The sequence below is a fragment of the Kogia breviceps genome, chromosome 17, assembly GCF_026419965.1.
Source record: "Kogia breviceps isolate mKogBre1 chromosome 17, mKogBre1 haplotype 1, whole genome shotgun sequence".
NCBI classification, from domain to species: Eukaryota; Metazoa; Chordata; class Mammalia; order Artiodactyla; family Physeteridae; genus Kogia; species Kogia breviceps.
In genome coordinates, this window is record NC_081326.1 from 2,616,587 (window position 1) to 2,642,769 (window position 26,183).

Consider the following 26,183-nt stretch of genomic DNA (forward strand, 5'->3'; position numbering starts at 1 on the left):
AAAGATGCTCAGCGTCACTGATCGTCAAGTAAACGCAAGTCACAACCACGATGAGCTATTACTGCACACCTGCTAGAATGGCTATTACCAATAAGACAAGAGAAAACAAGTGCTGGCGAGGGTGTGGAGAAAAAGAGGACCCTTGTGCACTGCTGGTGGGAGTACAAATAGGTGCAGCCACTGTGGGAAACAGTAACAAAAAGTTAACAACAGAATTGCCATACAATCCAGCCATTTCACTTCTGGGTATTTAACCAAAGGAAAGGAAAACATTAATTCAAAAAGATACCTGCACCCCAGTGTTCACAGTGGCACTATTTACAATTGCCAAGACATGGAAGCAACCAAAGTGCCCGTGAATAAACGAATGGATAAAGATGTGGTGTATATATACAGTGGAATATTACTCATCCATAAAAAAAGAAGATAATCTTGCCATTTGTGACGACATAGATGGACCTAGAGAGTATTATGCTAAGTGAAATAAGTCAGACAGAGAAAGACAAATACTGTATTATTTCACTTATATGTGGAATCTAAAAAACAACAAATAAATGTAACAAAATAGAAACAAAGAGTCATAGATACAGAGAACCAACAGGTCGTTGCCAGAGGGGAGGGGAGGGGGGGGAGAGAAATAGGTGAGGGAGGCACAAACCTCCAGTTGCAAAATAAGTGAGCGACAGGTATGATGCGTACTGTGTGGGGAATAGAGTCAATAATTACGTAATATCTTCATATGGTGACAGATGGGAACTAGACTTATTGTGGTGACCACTTTGAAATGTATGGAAATATCAAATCACCACGTTGTGTAACAGAAACTAACACAGTGTCCTAGCTCAACTGCACTTCAAGACAAACAAGGTCATAGAAAAAGAGATCAGACGTCTGGTCACCAGAGGTAGGGGGTGGAAGGAGGGGGGTTGGATGAAGGTGGTCAAAGGTACACACTTCCAGCTATAAGATAAATAAGCACTAGGATGTAATACACAATATGATAAATGCAACTGACACCGCTGTATGTTACATATGAAAGTTGTTAAGAGGGTAACTCCTAAGAGTTCTCATCACAGGGAAAAAATGTTTTTTCTATTTCTTTAATCTTGTATCTATACGAGATGACAGATGTTCATTAAACCTACTGTGATCCTCCATGATGCATGTTAAGTCAGATCATTAAGCTGAACACCTGACTTACACAGTGCTGCATGTCAGTTGTAGCTCAATAAAACTGGAAGGAAAAGAAAAAAAGAGGTGATTCTCAGAACAGATATGGAATTTGATACTTGGGTACCCAAATGTGGTTTACGGCTTGTCAGTGGATAGAATAAATGATTAGCTGGTCTTATTTTTTTAAAAAAGGGTTACCTACTTAGATTTTCTTTGTCAGCGTTAGAACTCCACTGTTAGTGTTGGCAGTTTACTTGACAGTGTAGTGGCATTATATTTATAGGAGGATTTAATCACTGAATGTTAAAAACATTAAGCACAGAAAAAAATGAAAGTGATTGTTTTGTAATTGTTGTAAGTTGTGTAAGCTGAGTGTGAAGATTTGAGAGGAAAAAAGTGCCTAGAGAGAGTTAATGTTAATATTTGGGATAATAATTAAAACAGGGGCGTGGGGGTATTGCTCCCCACGTACAAAAGCACTTCTCAGGGATTAGAGCACCCGTGATTTCCACCAGGGTGACCGTCGACTTTATAACCACAGGGCTACGCAAAAGGAAACTAAAATCAGAAAGTATGACGTCAGAGAATCAACGTGTTCTTACGAAATTCAGAAGACTTCACTGTCTCTGGTTACCAGAACTTCTAGAAATTGAGTGTCTTAAGAACCTAATAACGTTGCAGACCATTAATACCTTAACATGAAAACTGATCCTTTGCTAATGCAGAATCTATAATTCCACTGGCTAGTATTCTTCCATGTTTAAGAAGTAAAAATGTCTCGGTCTAAGCAGTTTTAAACATTTAGAACTTTCAGTCAGGAAAAAATGGGTCTGATCAGACCTCCTGTTTTCTTGGAAAGTAGGAAGAAGTCAACTCTAAGAAAAATCACTGAGTCACATGAACCCACTGACGACCATCATTTCAACTAACTTTTCCCACAAGATCTCTGCGTCGAAAATGAGACAATCTTTCATCCTTAAACAGGAGAGGGATCCCATGAGTGTCTTTCCGTAGAAGAAAAACTTATCAAATAAACTGTCTATTAGCCTTACAACCTTTACTCAACAACTCAACATTCAGAGAACTGCTAGGAATGAAAAGTGAAAATAAAATGAACATGAATGAAAAATGAGACTCAGAGAGACCAGGCGATAAGGTTAAAAACAAAAGGCTCAGATCTGGGGGAGGTGAACGTACAGGCCATGGATGCCCTGCTGAAGGCCTGGTGTTCCAGAATAAGGGGCTGGGGCTGGGGCTGGGATAAAATATCTACTGGCAACATTTAAACCAAAGCATATTAAAAGAAAATAGACTTGAGGTACCAAGATCCAAGAATAAAAGTACAGGAAATCAATGAAAATAATCTAAAGCTAAAATCCCTCACTGTGCCCCACGAGCACATCTTCTAGACCACAGCATCACGCCTAGTTAATTTAACATTTTACAGTTCTCTGAATGTTAGCAGAGGATCGCTGCAGTGTGTATGTGTGGATGGACGGACGGATGGATGGATGGACGGATGGAAGACAGAGATACATATGATTTCAAAACGTTTATTTACCATTCACTATTTTGCAAATACAATTCTCCCAATTTGGTTGGGACAAGAGGTATTTGTGCTAAAGGCCAAGTCAGGAACAAGGAAAGACAAAAACATATTTGGAGTGAGAATCCTTTAATAATTCTATCTTCATTCCCAGAGAACAATAAATACAGAAATTACAAGCAGTATATGTAACAGTACTATTTTCCTTAGATACAGAAAGCACCTACTTTAATATACAAAGTAACGGGCAAACACTCATATTGAAATCAGCACTGGGGAAAGCTACACAACAGAAGAAAATGACGCGTAAAATGAGAAATTGTTTGTTCTTGACCCTAATCACTGAGGCTCACACTCCAGGTCTTCTGCCCCAGGTGAAGGGGCGGCTGGAGACCCTGAGGCTGAGCGCCCGTTCAGCTCCGGGCGGCTGCAGTCTGCGGTTGCTCAGACTGGAGCTGCTTACCAAGATATTCCCTGAAACACAGGAAGGAGATAGCAAGGGAGATTAGAACTGAAACAACAAAGAATCTCTTTCAAAACTGAAGGACAATATACACTGCCGTCTATGCTCACCTTAACATCTAAAAACTAGTAAAATAGCCCCAGAAAACGAATCTTGTCCAAATTTCAAAAGTGCCTGTACTGTATGAATTTTAAACACTCCATGAACCACAGACAAACAAGGCAGGACACACACAAACAAGTAATTCTGCATCCGATCACCGGCAACGTCTGCTTTCCTGTTTAGAGAGTCGTGTCTGCTGCCACCACTTCTGCAATCTAACAAGTTCAAAATCAACGTACGTATGATTCCAAGTAAGTGGCCCGATACATGAGAAACAAATTTCCTGATGTTAGAAAGTACAAGTGTTCATCTCTAAGGATTTACACAAGAGCACATGAAAACAACCACTGAAAATAACATCCAGAATCACGACACTTAATCAGAGCTACTAGTTACCCGGCGCTTACTCTGCACTGGCAGAGTCTGAAACCTTCACCAAGATGGTCCTACTGAATCCACAGAACAATCACGAGAGCCAAGAGCAGTATTCTCATTTTACAGATGGGGCAGCTGTGGCTTACAGCAGTGGTCTCCAAACGTTTTAGGTGACGTTCTACTTCAGAAAATTATTCAGATGGTCTGTGTATACTTCGCTCTAAATTGCGTACAGATACCACTGTTGATTCCAGGACAGAAAACAATCTTTTCCCTATTTTCCTATGAAGGATTTGCCTAAACTTTCGTCTTTGAACTACCCAATAAGGACCAGAGAAGGAGATCTTTTAAGAATATTTAAAAGATCCCCTCCTATAAAAAGGGAAAAGCCTGAGTTTTGGAAGAGGGACCGGGTTTACATCCCGGAGCCCGGCAAAGCCGCCCAGAGCCCACGCTGTGAACCACCGGGTGGATCTAGTCCCTTGGGGCTGTGGTTCCTCTCCCATGCCGGGACCCAACTAACACTTAGGGGACACCAGTGAATACCGGGACGTGGGGAAGAGAACTGACTTCCTCCCGTAAGAGGCGTTGCTGAAGTAGGGTCACAGCAGGAGGATTAAAACAGAGGGAAGAAGAGTTGTTCCAGCAGAGGATTTAAAAACACACCCAGGGGGGTTCCCTGGCGGTCCAGTGGTTAAGACACTACCTTCCAGTGCAGGGGGCACAGGTTCGATCCCTGGTCGGGGAGCTAAGATCCCACAGGCCCCTCGGCCAAAAAACCAAAACGTAAAACAGAAGCAATATTGTAACAAATTCAATAAGGACTTTAAAAATGGTCCACGTTAAAAAAAAAAAATCAAAATGAAAACGCACCTGTAGCCATAGCTTCCTCCCCAACGCCTTCTGCTCTCGTTTTCCTGGTCAAAGGTCTTTATTACAGATAAATAATAATGCTCCACCCACTACACTCTCATTTTTTCCCTGCAGACAAGGAGGCCACGGGGCCTTCCCCTCCTCACAACCTTACCGCTCAGTGAGCACAAAAACCAGGGCCCGCTTTCCTTGTCTGCTAAGTAGGGTTTATGCAAGCTAGGATTTAAGTGAAGGACAAGAACACACATAGATGTAAAGGGTTCAACTAAAAACCTGCACATCAAGAATCTCAGACGGAACTCTGCAAGCCCTTCTTGAGGTAGGTCACAGGATACCAAGTCTACTGGGAGAAGAGCCCAGATGGGACCCGCGGACAGAAGAATCGAATTTCCTCCTCAGGTTTTCCTGAAACCGTTGTTTGCTATGGCACGTGGGTTGTTAAATTCAGAGGGAGCCAAACCGAGGCACAGCTGAAAAAGGTCCTGTCCTACAGAGAAAGGACCCAGCCTGCGCGAAGCTTTGGAGAGAATCTGCTCCTGGGTTCGGCTTGTAACGGGTTGTGGTCTGCTGCCCTGACTTCAAATGTGGTCATCAATTAAAACATTCCCGGGATTCACCCAAGCTGCCTCTGAGTCCTGTGTGACCCCAGGCACAGGGCAGCCCGGACACCAGGGGCCTGGGGCTGGGAACACACAAAGGTGGCTACGTCTGCACTTTGTTACCGGCCACCGTGGAAACCGGAGCACAGGTGTGCCCACCCCTATCCTCTCACCTCGGCAGCACCCTGGGAGTGGGCACCCTCATCTCCATCGACAGGGGAGGGAAAGCTGCAATCACCTGCTCAGGAGCAAAGCAGGCAGGTGCACGGGCCGGGGCTCAGGCCCATTCCTCTCGTTACTGTGCGGCTGCCCGGCCTCCGAAGAGAGGCCAGAAAGGTGCAGAAAGCAGACACTGTGCCTATCTTTATAGTAGGAGATAATAACAGGTGTGCATAGTTTCTTCAGGTGAAGGTCACGTCACCGTGAGGCAAGAGGAAAAGTGACTACGGATTCTTCCTCAGGGGATGCCAATGCACCTCTAAGAGGACGCCAGAAGAGCTGCTTAAGTGAGTTAAGCCGAGGATTGAGTCAGTCTCGCTAAACACGAAGGTCAATACAGTAAAAATCCAACTCATAATTCACTCAAAGGGTGTCCGATTTGTACCAGCAATCTACAGGAGCTGCAAATTAATTCTTCGCTTCTACTACCTAAGAGGCAAAATTTGAGGAGTGTAATATTTTCTTCTCTTTAAACTTCACCCATGACTTTGTAGGGGACAGAATTTGCTGCCCAATGTGTGTCTCTTCAACATGAGGGTTATTTTAGGCTGATTATTTTTTAAAAAACAAAAGCTTTGGCAAGTTCGCTCCTTACCTGCGCCTCAACTGCCTAAAGGACTCAGACAGACGCCCTGGTCCAGGAAGGGCACCGTCGCCGTAGGTCTACGAAGCACACGGGTCGGCGCTGGGGGGAGCTGCACAGGGGCCGGGAGACCAGAGTCCTCTGTGTGTCCCACTGTCCCTGCGGGCCCGGCAAGCATCCATCACCGAACGTCTGCTTTCCTTCCCGCCTCCGTGTGAACTGCCTTCTCCCGGCTGAAGTCCCCCCCCGCACCCCCTTCTCCTCTCTCCGATGCCACATAGTTTAAAGTAGAGTTATCCCTCCAGCTTTTATCATGATTCTGAGTATTACACACAGAGCAAGTTTTGTTTTTATGAACCGATTTTCCTATGTAAAACCGCGAACCACGTAAAAATCACAGTGCTCCAAGGTCATCTGGATTTTCTCCTATGTTTTCTTCTAGGAGTTCTGTGTTTTACATTTAGGCTCATGATGCATTTTGAGTTAGTTTTTGTGGATGTCCAGTTGTTCCGGCACAATCTGTTGAAGAGACTACCTTTGCTCCATTGTATTGCCTTCACTCCTTTGGCAAGGATCACTTGACTATATTCATGGGGCCCTGTTTCTGGGCTCTCGGTCCTGCTCCATTGATCGGTCCGTCTGCTCTTTCACCCACATCCCCACTATCTCGATTACTTAGCTTTATAATAAGTCTTCAAGTCAGGTGGTGTCAGGTTTCCAACTTTGTTCTTCTCCTTCAACATTGTGTTGGCTATGCTGCGTCTTTTGCTTCTCCTTATAAACCTTAGTATCAGATTGCCGATGTCCAAAAAAAAAAAAAAAAAACCTTGCTGGGATTTTGATTGGGATTGTGTTAAATTTATATCAATAGATCAAGTTGAGAACTAACATCTTGACAATATTGAATCTTCCTATCTATGAACATGGAATCTCTCTCCATTTACTTAATTCTTCCTTGATTTCATTCACAGAGTTTAAAAGTTTTCCTCATGTAGATCTTATACATATTTTGTTGAATTTATACCTAGATATTTCATTTTGGGGAAGTGCTAATGTAAATGGTATTGTGTTTTTAATTTCAAATTCCACCTGTTCATTGCTGGTATATAGGAAAGTGATTGACTTTTCTGCATTAACCTCATATCCTACAACCTTGCTGTAATCGTTTATTAGTTCCAGGACATTTGTTTGTTTTTGTCAAATCTTCAGGATTTTCTATATACATGATCATGTCATCTGCAAGCAAAGGCAGTTTTATGTCCTCCTTCCCAATCTGTATACCATTTATTCTCTTTTCTTGTCTTCATGCGTTAGCTAGAACTTCCAGCACAAAGGACTTGTGAGAGGGCATCACAGTATTCCCTTATTATCCTTTTACTTTCCATGGGATCTGTAGTGATGTTCCCTTTTTCATTTCTGACACTAGTTAATTTGTGCCTTCTCTTTTTTCCTTAGTTAGTCTGGCTATAGGCTTATAAGTATCATTAATTTTTTCAAAACACCAGCTTTGGGTTTCCTTGATTTTCTCTACAAATGTCCTATTTTCAATTTCCTTGTATTTTTATTCTTATTTCTTTTCTTCTGCTTACTTTAATTTGCTCTTACTTTTAATTTGCTGGAAACTTAGATTACTGACTTTTGAGATTTCTTCTTTTCTAATATATGCATTCAGTGCTATAAATTTCCCTCTAAGCACTGCTTGCACTGCATCTCACAAATTTTGAAAAGCTGTATTTTCATTTTCACTTAGTTCAAAATATTTTTAAATTTCTCTTGAGATTTCTTCTTTGACCTATGTGTTATTTAGAGGTGTGTTGTTTAATCCCCACATATTTGGGGATTTTCCAGTTATCTTCCTGTTATTGATTTCTACTTTAATTCCACTGTGGTCTGAGAGCTGACATTGTATGATTCCTTTTTTTTTTTTTTAAATGTGTTAAGGTGGGTTTTATGGCCCAGAATGTGGTCTGTCTTGGTGAATGTTCAATGTGAGCTTGAGAGAAATGTGTATTCTGCTGGTACTGGATGAGGTAGTCTATAGATGTCAATTCTATTCAGTTGATTGACGGTGTTGTTGACTTAACTGTGTCCTTATTGATTTTCTGCCTGCTGGATCTGTCCATTTCTGAAAGGGGGATGATGAAATCTTCAACTATGATAGAATTCATCTATTTCTCCATACAGTTCTATCAGTTTTTGCCCCACATAGTTTGATGCTCTGTTGTTAGGCATATACATGTTAAGAATTATTATGTCCTTTCAGAGAACTAACCCCTTTATCTTTACAGAATGACCTTTCTCATCCCTGATAAACTTTCCTTACTTATAAGTCTGCTTTGTCTGAAAGCAATATAGCTACTTCTGCTTTCTTTTGATTAGTGTTAGCATGGTTTATTTTTCTCCATTCATTTACTTCTAATCTATATGTGTCTTTATATTTAAAGTGGGTTTTTTATAGGCTACATGTAGTTGGGTCATGCTTTTTGATCTGCTCTGATGATCTATCTTTTGCTTGGTGCAGTTAGACCACTGACATTCAGAGTGATTACTGATACAGCTGGATTAATATCTACCATATTCATTTCTGTTTCCTATTTGTTGCCCTTGTTTTTTCGCTCCTATTTTTGTCTTTCACTCTTTTTCTGCCTTTTGTGGTTTTAATTCAGCATTTTATATGATTCTATTTTCTCTCCTTTCTTACTCAGCATGTCAGTTATACTTCTTTTTTTACTTTTTTTAGTGGCTGCCCTAGTGTTTGCAATATATTAATTTACAATTAATCCATGTATACTTTCAAATAGCACTATACCACTTCACGGATAGTGTGGGTAGCTTGTAATAACCAAATAATCTTAATTCCTTCCTCCCGTCCCTTGAATCATTGCTGCCACTTATTTCACTTATATATAAACATACATAAGCAACGTGTATAAAATACATAAAAGCGTACATATTCAAGGGTATTGTTGCTATTAGTTTTTTGAACAAACTTCTATGTTACATCAGTTAAGAATAAGAAAAATAAAAGTTTTTATTTTACCTTCAGTTGTTCCTTCTTTGATGCTCTCCCTTTCTTTATGTAGATCTGAGTTTCTGACCTCTATTATTTTCCTTCTCTCTAAATAACTTTTTTCATATTCCCTGTATGGCAGGTCTACTGGCAATAAACTCCCTCAATTTTTGTTTATCTGAGGAAATCTTTATTCCTCCTTCACTTTTGAAGGACCACTTCACAGGGTACAGAATTTGGTGAGTTTTTTCTCTCAACATGTTAAATATTTCACTCCACTCTCTTCTTGCTGACATGGTTTCTGAGAAGTCGGATGTAATTCTTATCTTTGTTCCTTTATAGGTAAGGTGTTTTTAACCCCGGCTTCTTTCAGGATTTTTTTTTTTTTTAACCTTTGATTTTCTGTAATTTGAAGATTGCATGTCCAGGTGTAGTTTTTTTTTGGTGTTTATCCTGCTAGGTGTTCTCTGAGCTTTCTGGATCTGTGGTTTGGTGTCTGACATTAACTTGGGAAATCCTCAGTCATTACTGTTTCAAGTATTTCTTCTGTTCCTTTCTCTCTTTCTTTTTCTGGTATTCCCACCACATGTATTTTACCTCTTTTGTAGTTGTCCCATAGTCCTTGGATATTTTATTCCATTCTTTTAGTCTTTGTTCTCTTTGCTTTTCAGTTTTGGAGGTTTCTATTGATATATCCTCAAGCTCAGCGAGTCTTTCCTCATCCGTGTCTAGTCTAACTAATAAGTCCATCAAAGGCATTCTTCATTTCTTTTATAGTGTTTTTGAGCTCTAACATTTCTTTTTGGTTCTTTCTTAGGATTTCTATCTCTCTGCTTAACTTGCCCATCTGTTCTTGCTTGCTGCCTACTTTATCCACTAGAGTCCTCAGCGTATTAATCCTAGTTGTTTCAAGTTCCCAGTCGGATCTTCCAACATTATTGCCATGGCTGGTTCTGATGCTTACTCTGTCTCTCTTTTTTTTTTGCTATTTGGTATGCCTTGTGGTATTTTCTTGATAGCTGGACATGGCGTGCTAGGCAAAAGAAACTGCTGTAAATGAACCTTATGTAACGTGGTGATGAGGTGAGGGAGAGGAAGCTTTCTGGAGTCCTTTGATTGGGTGTCAGTCTTTCTCGAACCCGGGCCTCAGGACTGTGAATTTCATGAGTGCTCCTCAGGGTTTTTTCTACCCTTTGGGTGGGACAGGATGATTAGAGCCAGCTAGAGTTGGTTATTTCCCTTCCCCAGGTCAGTCGGACTCTGATGATACCCCAGCAGGCTGGGCTCTGGTTAACTAGTTTCCCCTGCATGCAGGCCTTGTTAGAATGGAACAACAGTTAGAACTATTTCAAAATGGTTCCTTTCCCCTCCCCCTGCCAGAAGCCCAAGGGAATTTTTCTCAGATATTTCTTGTGGGAACCTGGTCTGGCTTCTGGAGAGAAATCTCCCCATATGGTGGAGGCCCCCCCGTGACTGGATCCCCTGGAGTTTTTAATCCTCAGACTTGTGCACACTGAGCTCCCTGCAATTCACCAAGCACAGTCCAGCTCTCCTGCCAGGCACTGGCCCCCCGCTGGTCTCCACGTGTGAGTCCTGCTCGGGTAAGCCACAACTCCCTGTATTCACCTGCCTCTCCAGTCTCGTCCTACCTTCTCCCCTATGGATCCAAGAAGGATTGTTGATTTTTTCAGTCTGTTCAGCTATTTACTTGTTGTTCAGATGTAGTGGCAACTTCCAAACTCCTTACATGCATGACCGGAAACCAGAAGTCCCTCCTTTTCATTTTAAATGCTGGTTCCAGATCAGCAAGTAGTTACAACAAAAAGCGATCTGCACAATGCAGAGTATGCCCCTAAATAACCACAGAATGTGCAAATCTGGTTAATGTAATGTGCTGTGTGGGAGAAATGTCTGTGCTGTTAGAAGGACTCTTACGAAGATAGTATGCAATAAGCAAAGTCCACGTTTAGCGCTTATTATAGACTCCTTTTTCTTTAATTATATTTAGAATGTAAGATTCTTACACAAGAATTCCTCCGCTAAAAATATCATAAGAATAATGTGGAAAACTCCAGGTACCCAAAGAGAGACCACAATTTTCTAAATTAGTTTTGGAAAACGTTAAACCCAGAAATGTCATATGTTTATTTAAAATCACATGGAATGTTTTGATACCATGATTATTAATGCTAAGAAGTTAAAACTTACATAAGGGTTTTTTTCCTTCAATTCTATTCATAAGTAACTGTTTTAATCACTGCATTTATGGCTATGTTCTATTTATAGAACAACTAAAATATACTAAGCAGATGTAAAGATCCGAGAATAAAGCAGTATCACCATACCCTTGGCTTGCTGCATTCCTCTCTAATTACCTACACATGAAAGACCTAGAGAGGGTGACACTCTTATAACTTATTCTGCTTGAAAATTGGTTGAAAAAGAAGCTAAAAACAAAGAGAAAATTCTACAGGAGATCCTCTACCTACAAAATTCAGTGTTTCTTTCCTGAGGTCCTGAGCTATCCAAATGCACAAATTGCTGCTTCTGAATTAGAGGCTGATGACATTTAAAATCATTCGGTAGGAGAAAAATGATGACATTTTATGATGTTAAATTATAATGTATAAACTGAGGGTCTATATAAAAGTTCTCTAAAGTAAGCTGTCACTGCCTACATATTTTGCCAAATTTAAGAATATACAAATCCAGCCCTGCTCAAAAGAAAGAGGGACGTACCAGGAACCGCACATGGGGACAGGAAGATCAGAGCCTGCACGTGCCACTTAGCAGAGCTCTGGATAGGACTGACCCGCTCGAGGCCCCCTGGACTGAGGAGACCCCAGTGCGTGCCCACCGCACATCCCAGCAACTCCATTCGGCCCCCCATGCCCACCCACATCAGTCAGGGTTACACGTAACCCACCCGTCATTCCACGTAAACACAGGTGTTAAGTGGAAGGGAGAAACACTTGCTACTCTAAGTCCTGCAGTTCATGGAAATAATTCTGCAATCAGTCATAAGATCGTGAAAAAGAATTAAGTAACATTTTCACATGGTATATAACTCTATACTCCATGTTCTATAAACCAGGGATAAGTCCTTCTCTACATTATCAAGAAAAGTAATATTTAACTCCCTAGAGCAGAGTCTAAATCAAGACCCAGAGACAACGCAGTTCCATGATATTGTGAGTATCCAATTTATACTTAAAATGTAATTTTAAACTTAAAACCAAAAAAAAAAACCTCCCCTCAGTAAAAAAGAAATGTTAACTTTATTTACTATATCCAAAATTACGATTTAGTCTAACCGACAGAAACTGGTAATAATGCAATGCCAAAAATCTAAAAATCATTTATGGTAGGAAAAAGTTAAAAAAATCAAGAGTACGCTGGAAATCTGGAAACAGCCAGGGAGGCCCTCAGAGCAAAACAACAACAGAGAAAACGTGCACAACTGTCAGGAAAAGTTGCTGCTGCCATTCAGACAGACTTTGATTTTACTTTTACCCATGGTTGTATTATCATTATTTTCAACTAATTTATTTCACTGTGCTGTACTAAAATACACCCTTTTTAAAATTTTGTTTTAATTAAATCAAAACAAACAAAATGTTGAGAGGAAACCAAGTCAACTGTGTTTTCAGGTTTTATTTGGTGTGAAACATCTTTTGGACACCAGTACCATAGTTTAGGTTAAAAAGCCTCTATTTTAGGAAAGTAGAAAGGCAGACTTTACCAGCATGATTTACTAAAGGCAACTTGGTTACGTGCATAAAGATACTGATTCAAAATCCTTTTACATTTGGGGAAAACTCTGCTGAAGATTTACTTTCCAATGGCATTCTATTTGGTCTCACACTAATCTGATGTTGAAATAAATTGCTATTACTTGAGCAATTTTTCATTCTCTGGCACAAATGCGTATGTCACAACAAAAGATACAGGTCACATGTGAATTCTAATCTCATATGAAAATTCCTTTCTTCAAGAAAGTATAGGAAAATGCTGACACTAAGCTTCTCCATTAAAGGGGATTTATCATAACTAAAACATTAAAGCTAAAATAGCTTGGCACATAATTAGAGAGAAGGGGGGAAAAGGATATTCTCTCATCAGCTAGTCAATGACAAAGAGCAAATAAACCAGTTTCTGGCTATAAAGATGATTTAGTTTTCCTTTTGTAATCGTACATCAAAAAATTTACTGAGACCAAATCAGATTCCTAAATTCAAGAAAAAGTTTTCAAATTTTAAATGTTTCATCTTTAATGCATCATCATTTGCACAATAAAAATTCTTAAGCAAAAAATTTTCTCCACTGGTAAAGGGAAAATTCCCAGTCAACATCCTATTCCATACCCAGCTTTTTTTTTCCACATTAGAAATATACATTTTTAAAAAAGGGGGGGGGGGGGCTTCCCAGATGGCGCAGTGGTTAAGAATCCGCCTGCCAGTGCTGGGGACGTGGGTTCGAGCCCTGGTCCGGGAAGATCCCACATGCTGTGGAGCAACTAAGCCCGTGTGCTACGACTACTGAGCCTGAGGGCCACAGCTACTGAGCCTGCAAGCCACAACTACCGAGCCTGCATGCCACAACTACTGAAGCCCACGCACCTAGAGCCCGTGCTCTGCAACAAGAAAAGCCACCGCAATAAGAAGCCCGTGCACGGCAACAAAGAGTAACCCCCCCTCGCCACAACCAGAGAAAGCCCGTGTGCAGCAACGAAGACCCAAGGCAGCCAAAAATAAATAAATCAATCAACTAACAATAAATTCTTCAAGAGAAAGAACTATTAAAATGAAGTTTTTTATTAACAAAAGAAGAATTATGCTTCAACAGTCCTACTTTCAACAAAAGGGGAAAATAAAACTGTATTTAATGGAAACTTCAGGAAAATATCTGTCAAATACAAGCTCACCGATTGCAACAGCCTCCAACTCTATTAAACACCAACATTCTGTAAACCAACTTCATGAAAGAAATAGAAACAAACCAAGAGAGAGAAAATTACTAAATAATTAATTTACGTTGAAAAATGTGGCTGAGGGTAAAGTAAAAGAAGGAGGGAATCCAGTGGAGTATTCTCTAGTTTCCTCAGAGACTTGAAAGATTTTCCTCTGCTAAATAGTAGATAAAACACCATTTTTGAGTGCCCTCTGCCTTGAATCCCATCCTTCTTGCAGACGGTATGAAAAGAGTAAAAACATTTTCAGTCCATCAGGTGAGGCGAGCACCAGCTCTGAAATCTACCCCCAGTCCGTCTACCGCTCGGCACCAACTGTCACCGTTCTAGTCCACGCCACGGGCCATCCCTGCCCACGGCCACAACGAGAATCTACGGAAGCGGTCTTCCTGCTGCCACACGCACCCCCAACCATCCACTCTCCGCAGAGGAGCCTGTGAGACCTTTCAAAATACAAATCAAATCCTGTCGCTCCCCTGTTAAAACCTTAACCGTGGCTTTCAACTCATCCAACAGAAGGACCCACCAGACCCTCCGTGACCAGATCCCGGCCACCTCGCCCCGCCCACCTCCTCTCATCCCGGCCTCACCCACGCCTTCAACTTACCCGCGGAACCCCAGCACTGCTGACGGTCCTCTGTAGTGCGGACCGGGTGCGGTGCAGGATGCTGCGCGGCATCCCGGGCCTCGACCCACCGGCTGCCGTTAGCACCACCTCCCAGCCCCCCCACTGTCACGTCCAAACGTATCTCCAGGCGCTGCTCGTAAAGAAGCCAAGCTCCCTCCTGCTTCCTGGTCCTTTCCCCTCCCAGTCCCTCCCCCTGAAATCCAGCCCCCAACACTGGAGGTGGGTGACTGGCTCCTTTGCATCACTGTCTCAGCCTGGCTGCTGGGACTACTCAGAAAGCCGTCTCTCATCACCCGCGTCCACGACATCTGTCGCCTGGAGCCGAGCGTAGCAGAGTGCACACACTGAAGCCCTCAAAGAGCAGCTGCCGGAAGAAGGCAGCAGTGGCCGTATTCATGAGAAAAGGGCGTGAGTGGCAGGATCCTAACATTTAATACACGACGTCACGGCAGCAACCCTGGGTCCTCTCCTCTCCTGTATCTGCCTGCATCTTTCACACGTCAGCATCTGGATGTGCCATTCATCTGTCCTTTAGAACTGTCAGTAGCATGTCCATCAGTTACAGCACATCCTTCCCAAGGATGGGGAACAGAGAGGCCTCTGAGCTCAGAAGAGTGCGGAACAGCCAACCTACTGCTGAACCCGCCACAGCCGAGAGAGCCCAGGGCTGCCCGCTCATGGACACGGACGGCTCACGGCTGTGCCTCAGTCGTCTCTCTGATTTACCTTGTTCTGAGCACAAACAGGTCAATAATTTTGACTTAAAGAATAAAAGCAAGAGGAAAAACATGACTCTGGCTACTATTTCAAAAGCAAAAGGCTATAACGGATGAAATGTGAGAGCTGAATCTTAGCTGATCAATCAGCTTTTACTGTTTTCATGTGAACTGGTAAAAATCCATACAGGTTAACCGTACGCAGAACAGCTGTACCCTGCAAAACTGTAGCATCTCTTACCAAGAGTCCATTCAACTCTCAAATAACTTACCTGTGTCGTAATGGTCCTTTTAGTTACTTCTGGCGTTGTTTCTGATACTAGTACTTTGAATATACATTTCTTCCGAACATTAATGCAGCTGTTTTTTCTAAATTACCACATCACTGCTCTGAACGGCTGAAATGTAATGCTGGGTATTGATCAAAATCACTGCTTTTAAACGGCACCGCTCGTCGGAGCCTCTCCACAGGAACTCCTGGACGGGGACGTGAGGCCCCACAGGGCAGCGGGGGGCGGGCGGCACCTACCAGTTGTGCACCATGAGCTTCTGCACGGCCAGGAGGGCGTTGTAGCGCACCTGCGGGTCCTCGTGGTGCATGTGGTTCATCACCAGCTGCTTCCCGCCGAGCTGCTCGATGACCCTGGGAGCCAGAGGCCACGTGGTGAAGAGGCTGCTGTTACTTTCAAATGCAAGCTGTTAGCAGAAAGCCCCAACTCCGAACCGCCCAGTGGTTTTACAAAGAAAAGTTACCACACAGGTAAGTAAACCAACACACGTGTCTTTCTTAAAATGTCTTTCTCTCCAAATCACAGATTTAAGGTTTTTATACATTTTCTCTTGCATCCCTAATGATGAATCCAATTGTTACTCTCATTTCCTAGTCTGGGCAAATATCATCAACCTGGACTGTTGCGGTAATCTAGATCACAGCGTTCTAGGCAGGTGAGTATTAACTTCTTTATCACCAGTATTTGTGGCTTGCTTAAAAACCAGTATACTGAATAGCACCTTATGTCTGAAATAATATCAGATCACTATTAAGCCCAGCAGTTGCCATGCTGTGAACCAGGTACGGGCTCAGGTGCAGACAGCAGAGAACACGAGGTTAAAAAGCACCCCGTAGGAGCCATGTGAATTTGCTGAAAAAGACTTGATTCGTTAAGCTATCTGCCCTTTCCTGTAATGGTGGAACAGCCACACGACCTGCCGGGCAGTGAAACAAGTGAGAAAATTCCTGTTGTCAAGAGCACCAGGAAGATTGACAAGCAGCACGGCTTTCTGTCGCTGCCCCCTCAACGCCCTGAGAGGTCCGGGTGCCGCAGACACAGAAGCACAGTGAAAATGGCGATGTGCCTCACGAGTGGAAGGAGGCTCTCTGGCCCTCTGTGGGGGAGCGGGGCGTGCAAAGAGCCGGCGAGTGTCCTTAACCCCAGCCTGGGGCTGTGGGAGCTGCGGTCAGTGCCGCCTGGTGAGGGACATCGCCGCCACTCAGTCCGTGACACAGGTGGCACCTCAGTGCAGGAGGGCTTCCGGTGGCTGAAGTCAACCTCGCAGGTGAGCACACGGGGTCAGGGTGAGGGAGAGGCTGTATCTGTACGCCTCGTCATATTTTACTCTTTAAAGCATCGTTTTTTAAAAAACGTACTGAATTGAGAAAAAGAGATGCAGTATAATTACACCCAAACTTTATGAGTGCTTGATACGTGCCAGGTATGTAACAAGCTTCTCCAAACAGCATACATCAGCCTCAGTCTCATTTAACGCTTTCTCCCTCAACTCCTATCCTTTCACTGTTAGCGTACCGAAGTGATTTCACATCACCGAGGCAGCCTCACCTCCTCTGCAAAGCCTTACCTGTCTCCTCCCAGAGGGAACTCCTCACTCTTCAGTACTTGGAAACACATCCTTCCATTACTGGATGTCTACTGTGACTTTTCTTACACGTGTTATATTTCCTTTTATACTTGGAACCTACTCAGGTCGATAACAATGTAACCACAAATAATAATTTAAAAATCACCAGTGCTAACTTGAATTAAATCATACAAACCAAAGAAAACCCTGAACATGAAATTTCTGGTGTGATCCCCGTTGGCTACTACACAACAGTATTATACACGTGAGCTTGTGTGTTCCTACTTCCCATCTTTAATCATTTATCACGATTCCCAGTATCATGGTCATCTTGATTCCACTCACCCCGTCAGCTCCTCGGCTGAACGGGTCTACTTCACAGGAGTATATGAACTCGGGCCCCTATGCTGAACACCCCAGGACACCGCGAAGAAACCAAGCCTCCGCACTTACCGCTTGCCTCGCGGGTAATGCCGAACGTACTCGCCAACGTCATGGGCAGCAACGGCTAAGACTTGTGGGTCGTCGGACACCTCCAGAAGTTTGGTCAAAATTCTGAAATAAATGTAATCCAAAGAGAGATTGATTTCTAATTCTTTTCTAGAGCACAACAAAGCCAAGGTATAATGCCGATACTTTCCTGAAAATAGACATTTACAAATGTAACTGTATTTTCTACAGGTTTCACTGCTACACACAATACACTACACATAATTTATTGCACTTAAGTTAGCAGCTTTCAAACCTTTATACACACATTAACATGTCACTTTCAGATTCACAACGTCCACCACCCACGATTCGCACAATATCAGGGAAAGGGAAGAAGGGAAAACATAGGGAGTTTTTAGGGCAGTGAAACTATTCTGTGTGATACTGTGACACAGCAGGAACTGTACAACAGAAAGCCATGAACCTGAACGTAGACTATGGACTTCAGTTAAAATAATGTATAAATATTGGTTCATCAATTAACAAACGTGCCACACTTAGGCAAGACGTTAAAAATAGGGGAAACTGTGCCTGGTGGAGGAAGAGAGGGTATATGAGTACTCTCTGTACTCCCTTCAATTTTTCTGTAAACCTAAAATTATTCTAAAATTAAAGTCTATTAATTTTAACAGTTATAGTAAGGTATATATGTAGTAATTCTCTCAAAAAACTGAGAAGATAACCCAAAAATGGGAGATAATATTTGCAAAGCATATTATCTGATCAGGGATTTACATCCAAAATATATAAAAAAAACGCTTACAACTAAATACTAAAAAGACAACCCATTTAAAAAATGAACTAAGAATCTGAACAGACGTTTCTCCAAAGATATAAAATGGCCAATAAGGACATGAAAAGATGTCTGACTCATTAGCCATCAAGGAAATACAAATCAAAACCATGACGAGATATCACTTCACATTCACTAAAATGGCTATAATCAAGAAGTCAGACAAATAGTAAGTGCTGACATGGAGATGCAGAAATCAGAATCCTCATACACTGCCGGTGGGAATATGAAATTGTGCAGCCACTTTGGAAAATAGTTGAGTAGTTCCTGAAATGGTTAAACAGAGTTACCACATGATTCAGCAATTCTATTCATAGGTGTCTACCCAAGGAAGAGAAATAAAAACGTATGTCCACATAAAAACTTGTACACAAATGTTTACTACCAGCATTTTTCATAATAACCCAAATGCCCATCACCTAATGAGTGGATAAATAAAATGTAATATATCCTTATGATAGAATATTATATGACCATATAACGGAACAAAGTACTGCTAAATGCTACAACATGAATGAACCTTGAACACCTTATGGTAAATGAAAGAAGCTGGTCACAAAAGAACAAATATTATATGATTCCATTTACACGAAATTTTCCTAATAGGCAAATCCATAGAGACAGAAAGTAAAAGCTTAGGGCTGAGGGGATGGTTGGACAGAAAAGTGACAGCTAAAGGGTACAGGGTTTCTTTTTGAAGTGATGGAAAATGTTCTATAATTGACTGTGTTGATGGTTACACATCCTCGTGAATATACTGATTTATACACTTTAAATGGGTGAATTGTGTGGTATGTGACTTATATCTCAGTAAAAAAGTAAAAAAAAAACAAATCTTGACCTACCTTATACACCTTACCAAAAAACCAATTCCACACGGAATGGAAATCTAAATGTGAGAGGTTAAACGATAAAGCTTCTAGCAGATAACACAGAAGTATATCTTCAGGACCTTGGGTAGGCAAAAACTTCTTAACCAGACACAAGAAAGCACTAGCCATAAATAATAAACTGAGCTACATCAAAAGTAAAGAGTTAGTGGCATTTGACGTGGTAGAAGAAGAGCTGTGATGAATACATATGACCAAGAAACCTATAGAATTCCCACAAAAACAAAAACAAAAACTTGAACAGGCACTTCTCCTGGGAAAAAAGATAACCAAATGGCCAATAAGCACACGAAAAGGTATTCAACCACATGAGTAAACAAGAAAATAGAAATTAAAACCATGGAATATCTAAAAATTTTAAGAGGGACAAAAATGTGTTCACGAGTATGTGGAAGGGTGGGGGTTTACTCAGAGTATAAACTGGCATTTAAAACTTACTTCAAGAGCTCATAATTCTTCTCATTCAACCTCACAGCATTTTCTCTCCAAAATTTCTCAGATTTGTGTACAGGACTCCATTCCAATCTTCCAGATTTAAGTTCTGAACTATATTCATCAAATGAGCTGTAAAAAGAATTCAAAGTTTATAAGAATCTGAGAGATAGATACTCCAAAATTTTAAAAAATAAAACATCTTCACTAATTATTTAACTACAAAGACTGATCATCCTTTGTGCATTCAAAAATTACCTCTAAACAAGTTTAAATGGCTTAATCTTCAATAAATCATGTGAAACATATTCAGGGTACTAAGGTCCAGTACTCCTGTCAAATTTGAATGTTCACCATGAGATATTAAAAGGAGCACTTGCTTTCAAAATTGTAACCTTAATATTCACATAAATGTATGTATATCACTAAAATATCTGATAGGGACTTCCCTGGTGACACAGTGGTTAAGAATCCACCTGCCAATGCAGGGGACACGGGTTCAAGCCCTGGTCTGGGAAGATCCAACATGCCGCAGAGCAACTAAGCCCGTGTGCCACAACTACTGAGCCTGCGTGCCACAACTACTGAAGCCCATGTGCCTAGAGCCCGTGCTCTGCAACGAGAAGCCACCACAGTGAGAAGCCCACACACAGCAACGAAGAGTAGCCCCTGCTCGCCACAACGAGAGAAAGCCCAGGCGCAGCAACAAGGACCTAATGCAGCCACAAATAAATAAATAAATAAATAAATAAAATATCTGATAATCTAGCATTGTTTCTACCATGTCTCTTAAAACACTGTATTTGCCAGACCACTAAATAAAGATAAATTTATGTAAAAGTATATTACTTTAACACAAAATAAAATAGTATATTCTATTATACTTTAAATGACAAACCATGATACTGCACTACAAAAATAAAAACACATACCTCAGTACAATATTTTTAAATGTGACTACTAACAATGCAGAGGTAATTCATTAACTGAATTAGCCCACTACAGACTAATTAAAAACAAAAACCTCTGTACATGTAACAAACTAAAATGCACTTTAATTCAAAAATTATTCACTATGTATCAAGCAACAATTATTCAAATCTTCATAATATAAAAGTGTTTTAATGTGGTTAGCCAGTGAACAAAGTGACAAGACATGCTTGTACTTTCTTTCAAGTAAAATTTTCAAAAAGAAGTAGCCACTTAATACTGATTGACAATTCAGTATAACAAAGATTCACTGGTTAAGTTGACCAGAGTAACCTGTTAAATAAATAAGGTAGTAATTTAATGAAAGGCTATTTAGTATAAGAAGTAACCTAATATTGTTTAAGTTAATATGCTAAACCTGTAACAATATAAAGAGACAAATCTATTTCAATTGTTCCCATCACCCTGTTAGCTTTATGTAAACAGCAATATTTTTCAAATGACCAAATTCAACATGAAAAATCAGTAAATAATAACAATTGGCTAGCATGGATTAAATAACTTAGAAAACTATCACTAATCTTATTTATTTTTTTAAAAGGGTCTCAAATCATTATTACAGAACTAATGATAATTTTTAAAAATAAACATAATAAAATAGAATTTGTATAAATTGCAAGCCTATTGCTGGCCTATTATATTATGAACAACTTATTCATATTTGAAATTATAAAAAGACAAAAATCATCTGCCTTCCTCCACAAAACTCCATACAAACCACTGATATGGGTGACAGCTCCCATCTCTATAAAAGCTTTTGGGCCTTGAGCTTATGGGCTGCATTGAATTATCTGGAAAATACATTTTGGAACACATACTATACTAAAGGCACTTGCTGGACACCTCACGGAAAATCCTACAAGGTTAGAATTTTTATCACTATTTTATCAAAAGGAAAATTGAGACTTTAAAATGTCAAGAGGCTTGCTCAAGGCCACACATGGACAAAGTGGCCAAACAATTCAAACTGGAGTCATCCTGGCTCCCAAACCCAATCTATTTCTAGTGAGCAACTCTCTTTTTAAAATATATCAATGGTTCAAAACCAAAGAATGCATGGGTTAATGGGAAAAATCATCAAGCTATTATTAAACAAAAAAGAACCAGGACCAGAAGAATACGTAGAACCCTATCTGTGTGTGTCTGTGTGTGTGTCTGTGTGTGTGCACACACATGCACATGCATGCGTGCTAGGGGGAGGGGGGCTAGGTTTTTTGGGGAATGAACACAAGAAACCAGAGGGGCAGGGGGAAGTAGGTGGGGAAGATGGGGGGACTGGTGTGTTGGCCCTTCTGTACTGTACCGTATTCTGTATTCTGTACTGCATTAAAAAAAAGGGATTCTTTTTTCTTTACTGCATGTACATCATTTGCATAATTTTTAATATAAAAAATAAATAAAACCAATAGGGACTTCAAAAAAGCAGGAAAAATACTCTTTCCATATCTAAGCAAACCTCCTCCACAAATTAATGACTGCTGCTTAAAAAATATTTTAAACCAGGGGGAGATTCTCAAAGGGTGGCACCCACAACCCGTGGTAGAACACCAGGTTAGATTTTAGACAACAGAGAACAGTGGGGATCTACCCGAAAGAGGAGAAATAACACACAGCTCTGACCAACGGTTGCCATGACGGTGAGCCAGTGTTTCCATAGCCCTCAATTTTCAGTAGAAGACATGATGCTTTAGTGCAATCTTTTGAGTTTATAGTTTGTAACAAATTTAAATTTCCTTAAAACATGAGGCAAGTCAAACAAGGCCCAATACACCCAGCCTGTGAGAAGTAAAAAGAATAACATACCTAAGATCCTGGACACTCTCACCAAGTTTCTCCAAGAGAAACTTTATATCTTCACTGATATCTTCGTCATCGTACTTCTGCTGTTCCAAGTTCTCCAACTGTTTCAGAACTTTGCACTGAATCATAGCCAGAGCATACTCTTGGCGAGTTTCTCTTTCAGTTGATTTTTCTAAGAAGTTCTGGGTTAGACAAAGACACAATGAGAAATGATATAATTTGTTATGTGATGTTCTCTGCACCTGCTTTCACATCCTCTCTCCTCTTCCTGTTCTCAGGTTAACTATCACCTTTAGTGGATGACTGGATCACAAATCCTGACTTCTTTCCTAAGCATCTGTCCCACATCAGGAGCATCCTTCTGATTCCTTCCTTCTTTACTGGCTTACTAAACATTTTAAATTATTGACCTAGACAAGCCTCAAAACACTGAACACATTTACAATTAGGTCCATCACCATCCTTCCTCACAGCCCTGCTCTTGAGGTCACCACCATGAACACTCCATTTCTTGGCCACATGGAGCCCTTAGGATGCTAAGAAAGACTGTTTCCTCAAGTATCTCTCTAGTTCCCAGTCACTGACCTTTTTCTCCGTCCAATCAACCTGTAAGTGCACAAAGGATGGCAATTTAAAAAACTCTCTTGCTTCAGTAATTATCAGAAAAGTTTTGTGACATTCAAGCAAATTCCTCAGTTTTCTTCTGTGATTTTTAAGAGTACTGATGAAATCAGCAAAGGAATCTAAGTATTTCTGAAGATAAACTGTTCACTGAATTAACCAATATTTCAGAGCAAACATCATGCTCATGCTGAGGTCTAGGAAAAGGAAAAACAAGCTCTCAAGAAAGCCACCTTCACAAAGTTGGTAAAGAAGGCCTGTCAAATCTCCCACACTCAAAGAAATCCTGGAATAACAATTCTAAATCAACTGTACCAAAATTTTAAATTTCTTTATTTTTGCAAGGAAGTTATATTTCTAATAATTATTCTGAATAAATGCAGAGAGAGATTTAGCTTAGCATATGGAAATTAGTGAGATCAATCCCTACCAAAATTCCAATTTTCACAGAAATAGGAAAAACAATCCTAAAACTTGTATAGAAATATAAAAGACTCCAAATATCCAAAGCAATCCTGAGAAAGAAGAATAAAGCCAGAGAAGTCACACATACTGATTTCAAACTAAACTACAAGGCTACAATGATCAAAACAGTAAGGTAATGGCATAAAACAGACACAGAGTCCAATGGAACAGAATAGAGAGCCCAGAAATAAGCCCATACATGTTCAGTCAACTAATATTTGATGAGGGAGCCAAGAAAACCTATTGGGGAAAGGATAGTCTCTTCAATAATGTCATCAGGAAAACTGGATAACCACATGCAAAAAAATGAAATTGGACCCGTATCTTATACCAGTCACAAAAACTAACTCAAAAGGGATTAAAGACTTAAACATAAGACTGGAAACTGTCAGACTCATAGAAGAAAACACAGGGGAAAATCTCCTTGACATCAGCCTTGGGCATGATTTTTTGGATATGACACCAAAAGCACAGCAAAAGTAAAAGTTAACAACTGGGACTATATCAAACTAAAAAGCTTCTGCACAGCCAAAGAAACAAAAAAAGCAAAATGAAAAGGCATCCTACAAAATGGGAGAAAACATCTGCAAACCATATATCTGATAGGAGGGCAATATCCAAAATGTATAAAGAACTCATTTAACTCACTAGCAACAACAACAACAAAAAAGCACAAGCCAATCAAAATATGGGCAGAGGATCTGTATAGACATTCTCCCAAAGAAGACATAAAGACGGCCAACAGATCATGAAACAGTGCTCAACATCACTGATCATCAGGGAAATTCAAGTCAAAACCACAATTAAATATCACTTTGCACTTGTTAGGACAGCTATTATCAAAAAACAAAAGACAGCCAGTGTTGTCCAGATTGTGGAGAAAAGAGAACACTTGTGCACTACTGTTGAGAACGTAATATTAACTTCAAGTATAATGGAAAAGGTTAAGGATAAATATTGTGACACCAAAACAATATATGAGAAATAAAATACTACAAAGCAGAACAGTTAAAAAGCCAATAGAAAAATTATACTGAAATTCTAAGAAGAACTCAATTAACGTAAGAGAAGGCAGGAATGGAAGACAGAACAAAAAACAGATGAAACAAACAGAAGAAAATAATAAAATGGCAGACCTAAATCCAACCATACCAATAATTATTCTAAATGTCAGTGAACTAAACACTCCAATTAAGAGGCAGAGATTATTAGAACAGGTAAAAATTCAAGACCCAAGTATATGTTGTCTCAAAGAAACAAATTTTAAATATAAGACACAGATAGGTTGAAACTAAAAGATGGAAAACCAGAAGTGGAAGAAAGCTGGCATGTCTATATTAATGTCAAATAAAGTAGATATCAAGACCAAGAGCGTTGGGACTTCCCTGGTGGCGCAGTGGTTAAGAATCCACCTGCCAACGCAGGGGACACGGGTTCAAGCCCTGGCCCGGGAAGATCCCACATGCCACGGAGCAACTAAGCCCGTGAGCCATGACTACTGAGCCTGTGCTCTAGAGCCTGCGAACCACAACTACTGAGCCCGCGTGCCACAACTACTGAAGCCCACATGCCTAGAAACCATGCTCCGCAACAAGAGAAGCCACCACAATGAGAAGCCCGTGCACCACGACGAGGAGTAGCCCCCCGCTCACCACAACTAGAGAAAGTCTGCACGCAGCAACGAAGACCCAACGCAGCCAAAAATAAATAAATATAAATAAATTTTTAAAAAATAAAAAGAAAAAGTTAAAAAAGAAAAACAGAGCTTCAAAATACATGAAACAGTAACTGGCAGAAGTGAAAGAAGAAACAGACAAATCTACACTAACAGCTGGAAGTTTTAACAACTCTCTCTTAGCAATTGATCATTGATAGAACCGCTAAACAACAGAATCAGTACAGAGATGATCCAAACGATACTATGAACCATCCTGATTTAACTGACATTTACAGAATGTGATACATCTGCAAAACATGCACTTTTCAAGTACACATGCTACATTCACCGTGACAGACCATAAGATGAGGATAAGACAAATCTCAAATTTCATAGAATTGGAACCATATAGAACATGTTCTCTGACCATAATGGAATTCAAATAAAGACCTTAAACTGTAGGGCGCCTTGAATTCTGATAACGTCCCCCTTTATGAACTCCTCCCTTCACCCCTCGCTCTTGTGAGGTTTTACTTATTAGTCTACTTAGTTTTCTCTGTTACCTTTTCCAGTTACTTTTCTTACTATTATCTCTCCTAAATTTAGAAACATATCAAAGCTCTTCTGTTCATATGGTCCTACATATTTGTTGCCTGGAGAGTTACACTTCATATTTAAGATATTATCATAACTAAGAGTTTCAACTATAACCTCAACCCAGTCAGTGTAACTGGTAAAGAACAGCCCAAAGGCGCTCTTCTGAAACCATCTCTCCTCTCAATTCTCCAAGAGAACAGCACTTCGAAACTTAGTCATGTTTGACTCTCCCCTTTCCTTCAAGCCTATGTCAAATCAATCAATAAACCTGACTTGTTTTTCCCTCGAAGCATGTTTTAATTTCATCTCTCCATCTCATTACAAAGAATAAAA

General features: G+C 40.5%; 1 protein-coding gene across 2 annotated transcripts in view; it reads right to left on the reverse strand.

Moving 5' to 3' along the window:
- Positions 1 to 2,710: 2,710 nt before the first annotated feature.
- Positions 2,711 to 26,183, reverse strand: part of ATP6V1H (ATPase H+ transporting V1 subunit H) — a 58,973-nt gene continuing 35,500 nt past the window's right edge. For both annotated transcript variants that reach the window (XM_059043538.2, XM_059043536.2), the window contains 5 exons: positions 22,514 to 22,692; positions 19,727 to 19,852; positions 17,567 to 17,668; positions 15,786 to 15,899; positions 2,711 to 3,193 (listed from right to left, as the gene is read on the reverse strand). In XM_059043538.2, coding sequence (XP_058899521.1) covers positions 3,133 to 3,193; positions 15,786 to 15,899; positions 17,567 to 17,668; positions 19,727 to 19,852; positions 22,514 to 22,692 — 582 coding nt within the window. In that variant the 3' untranslated portion in view covers positions 2,711 to 3,132. The remainder of the gene's footprint in view (positions 3,194 to 15,785; positions 15,900 to 17,566; positions 17,669 to 19,726; positions 19,853 to 22,513; positions 22,693 to 26,183) is intronic.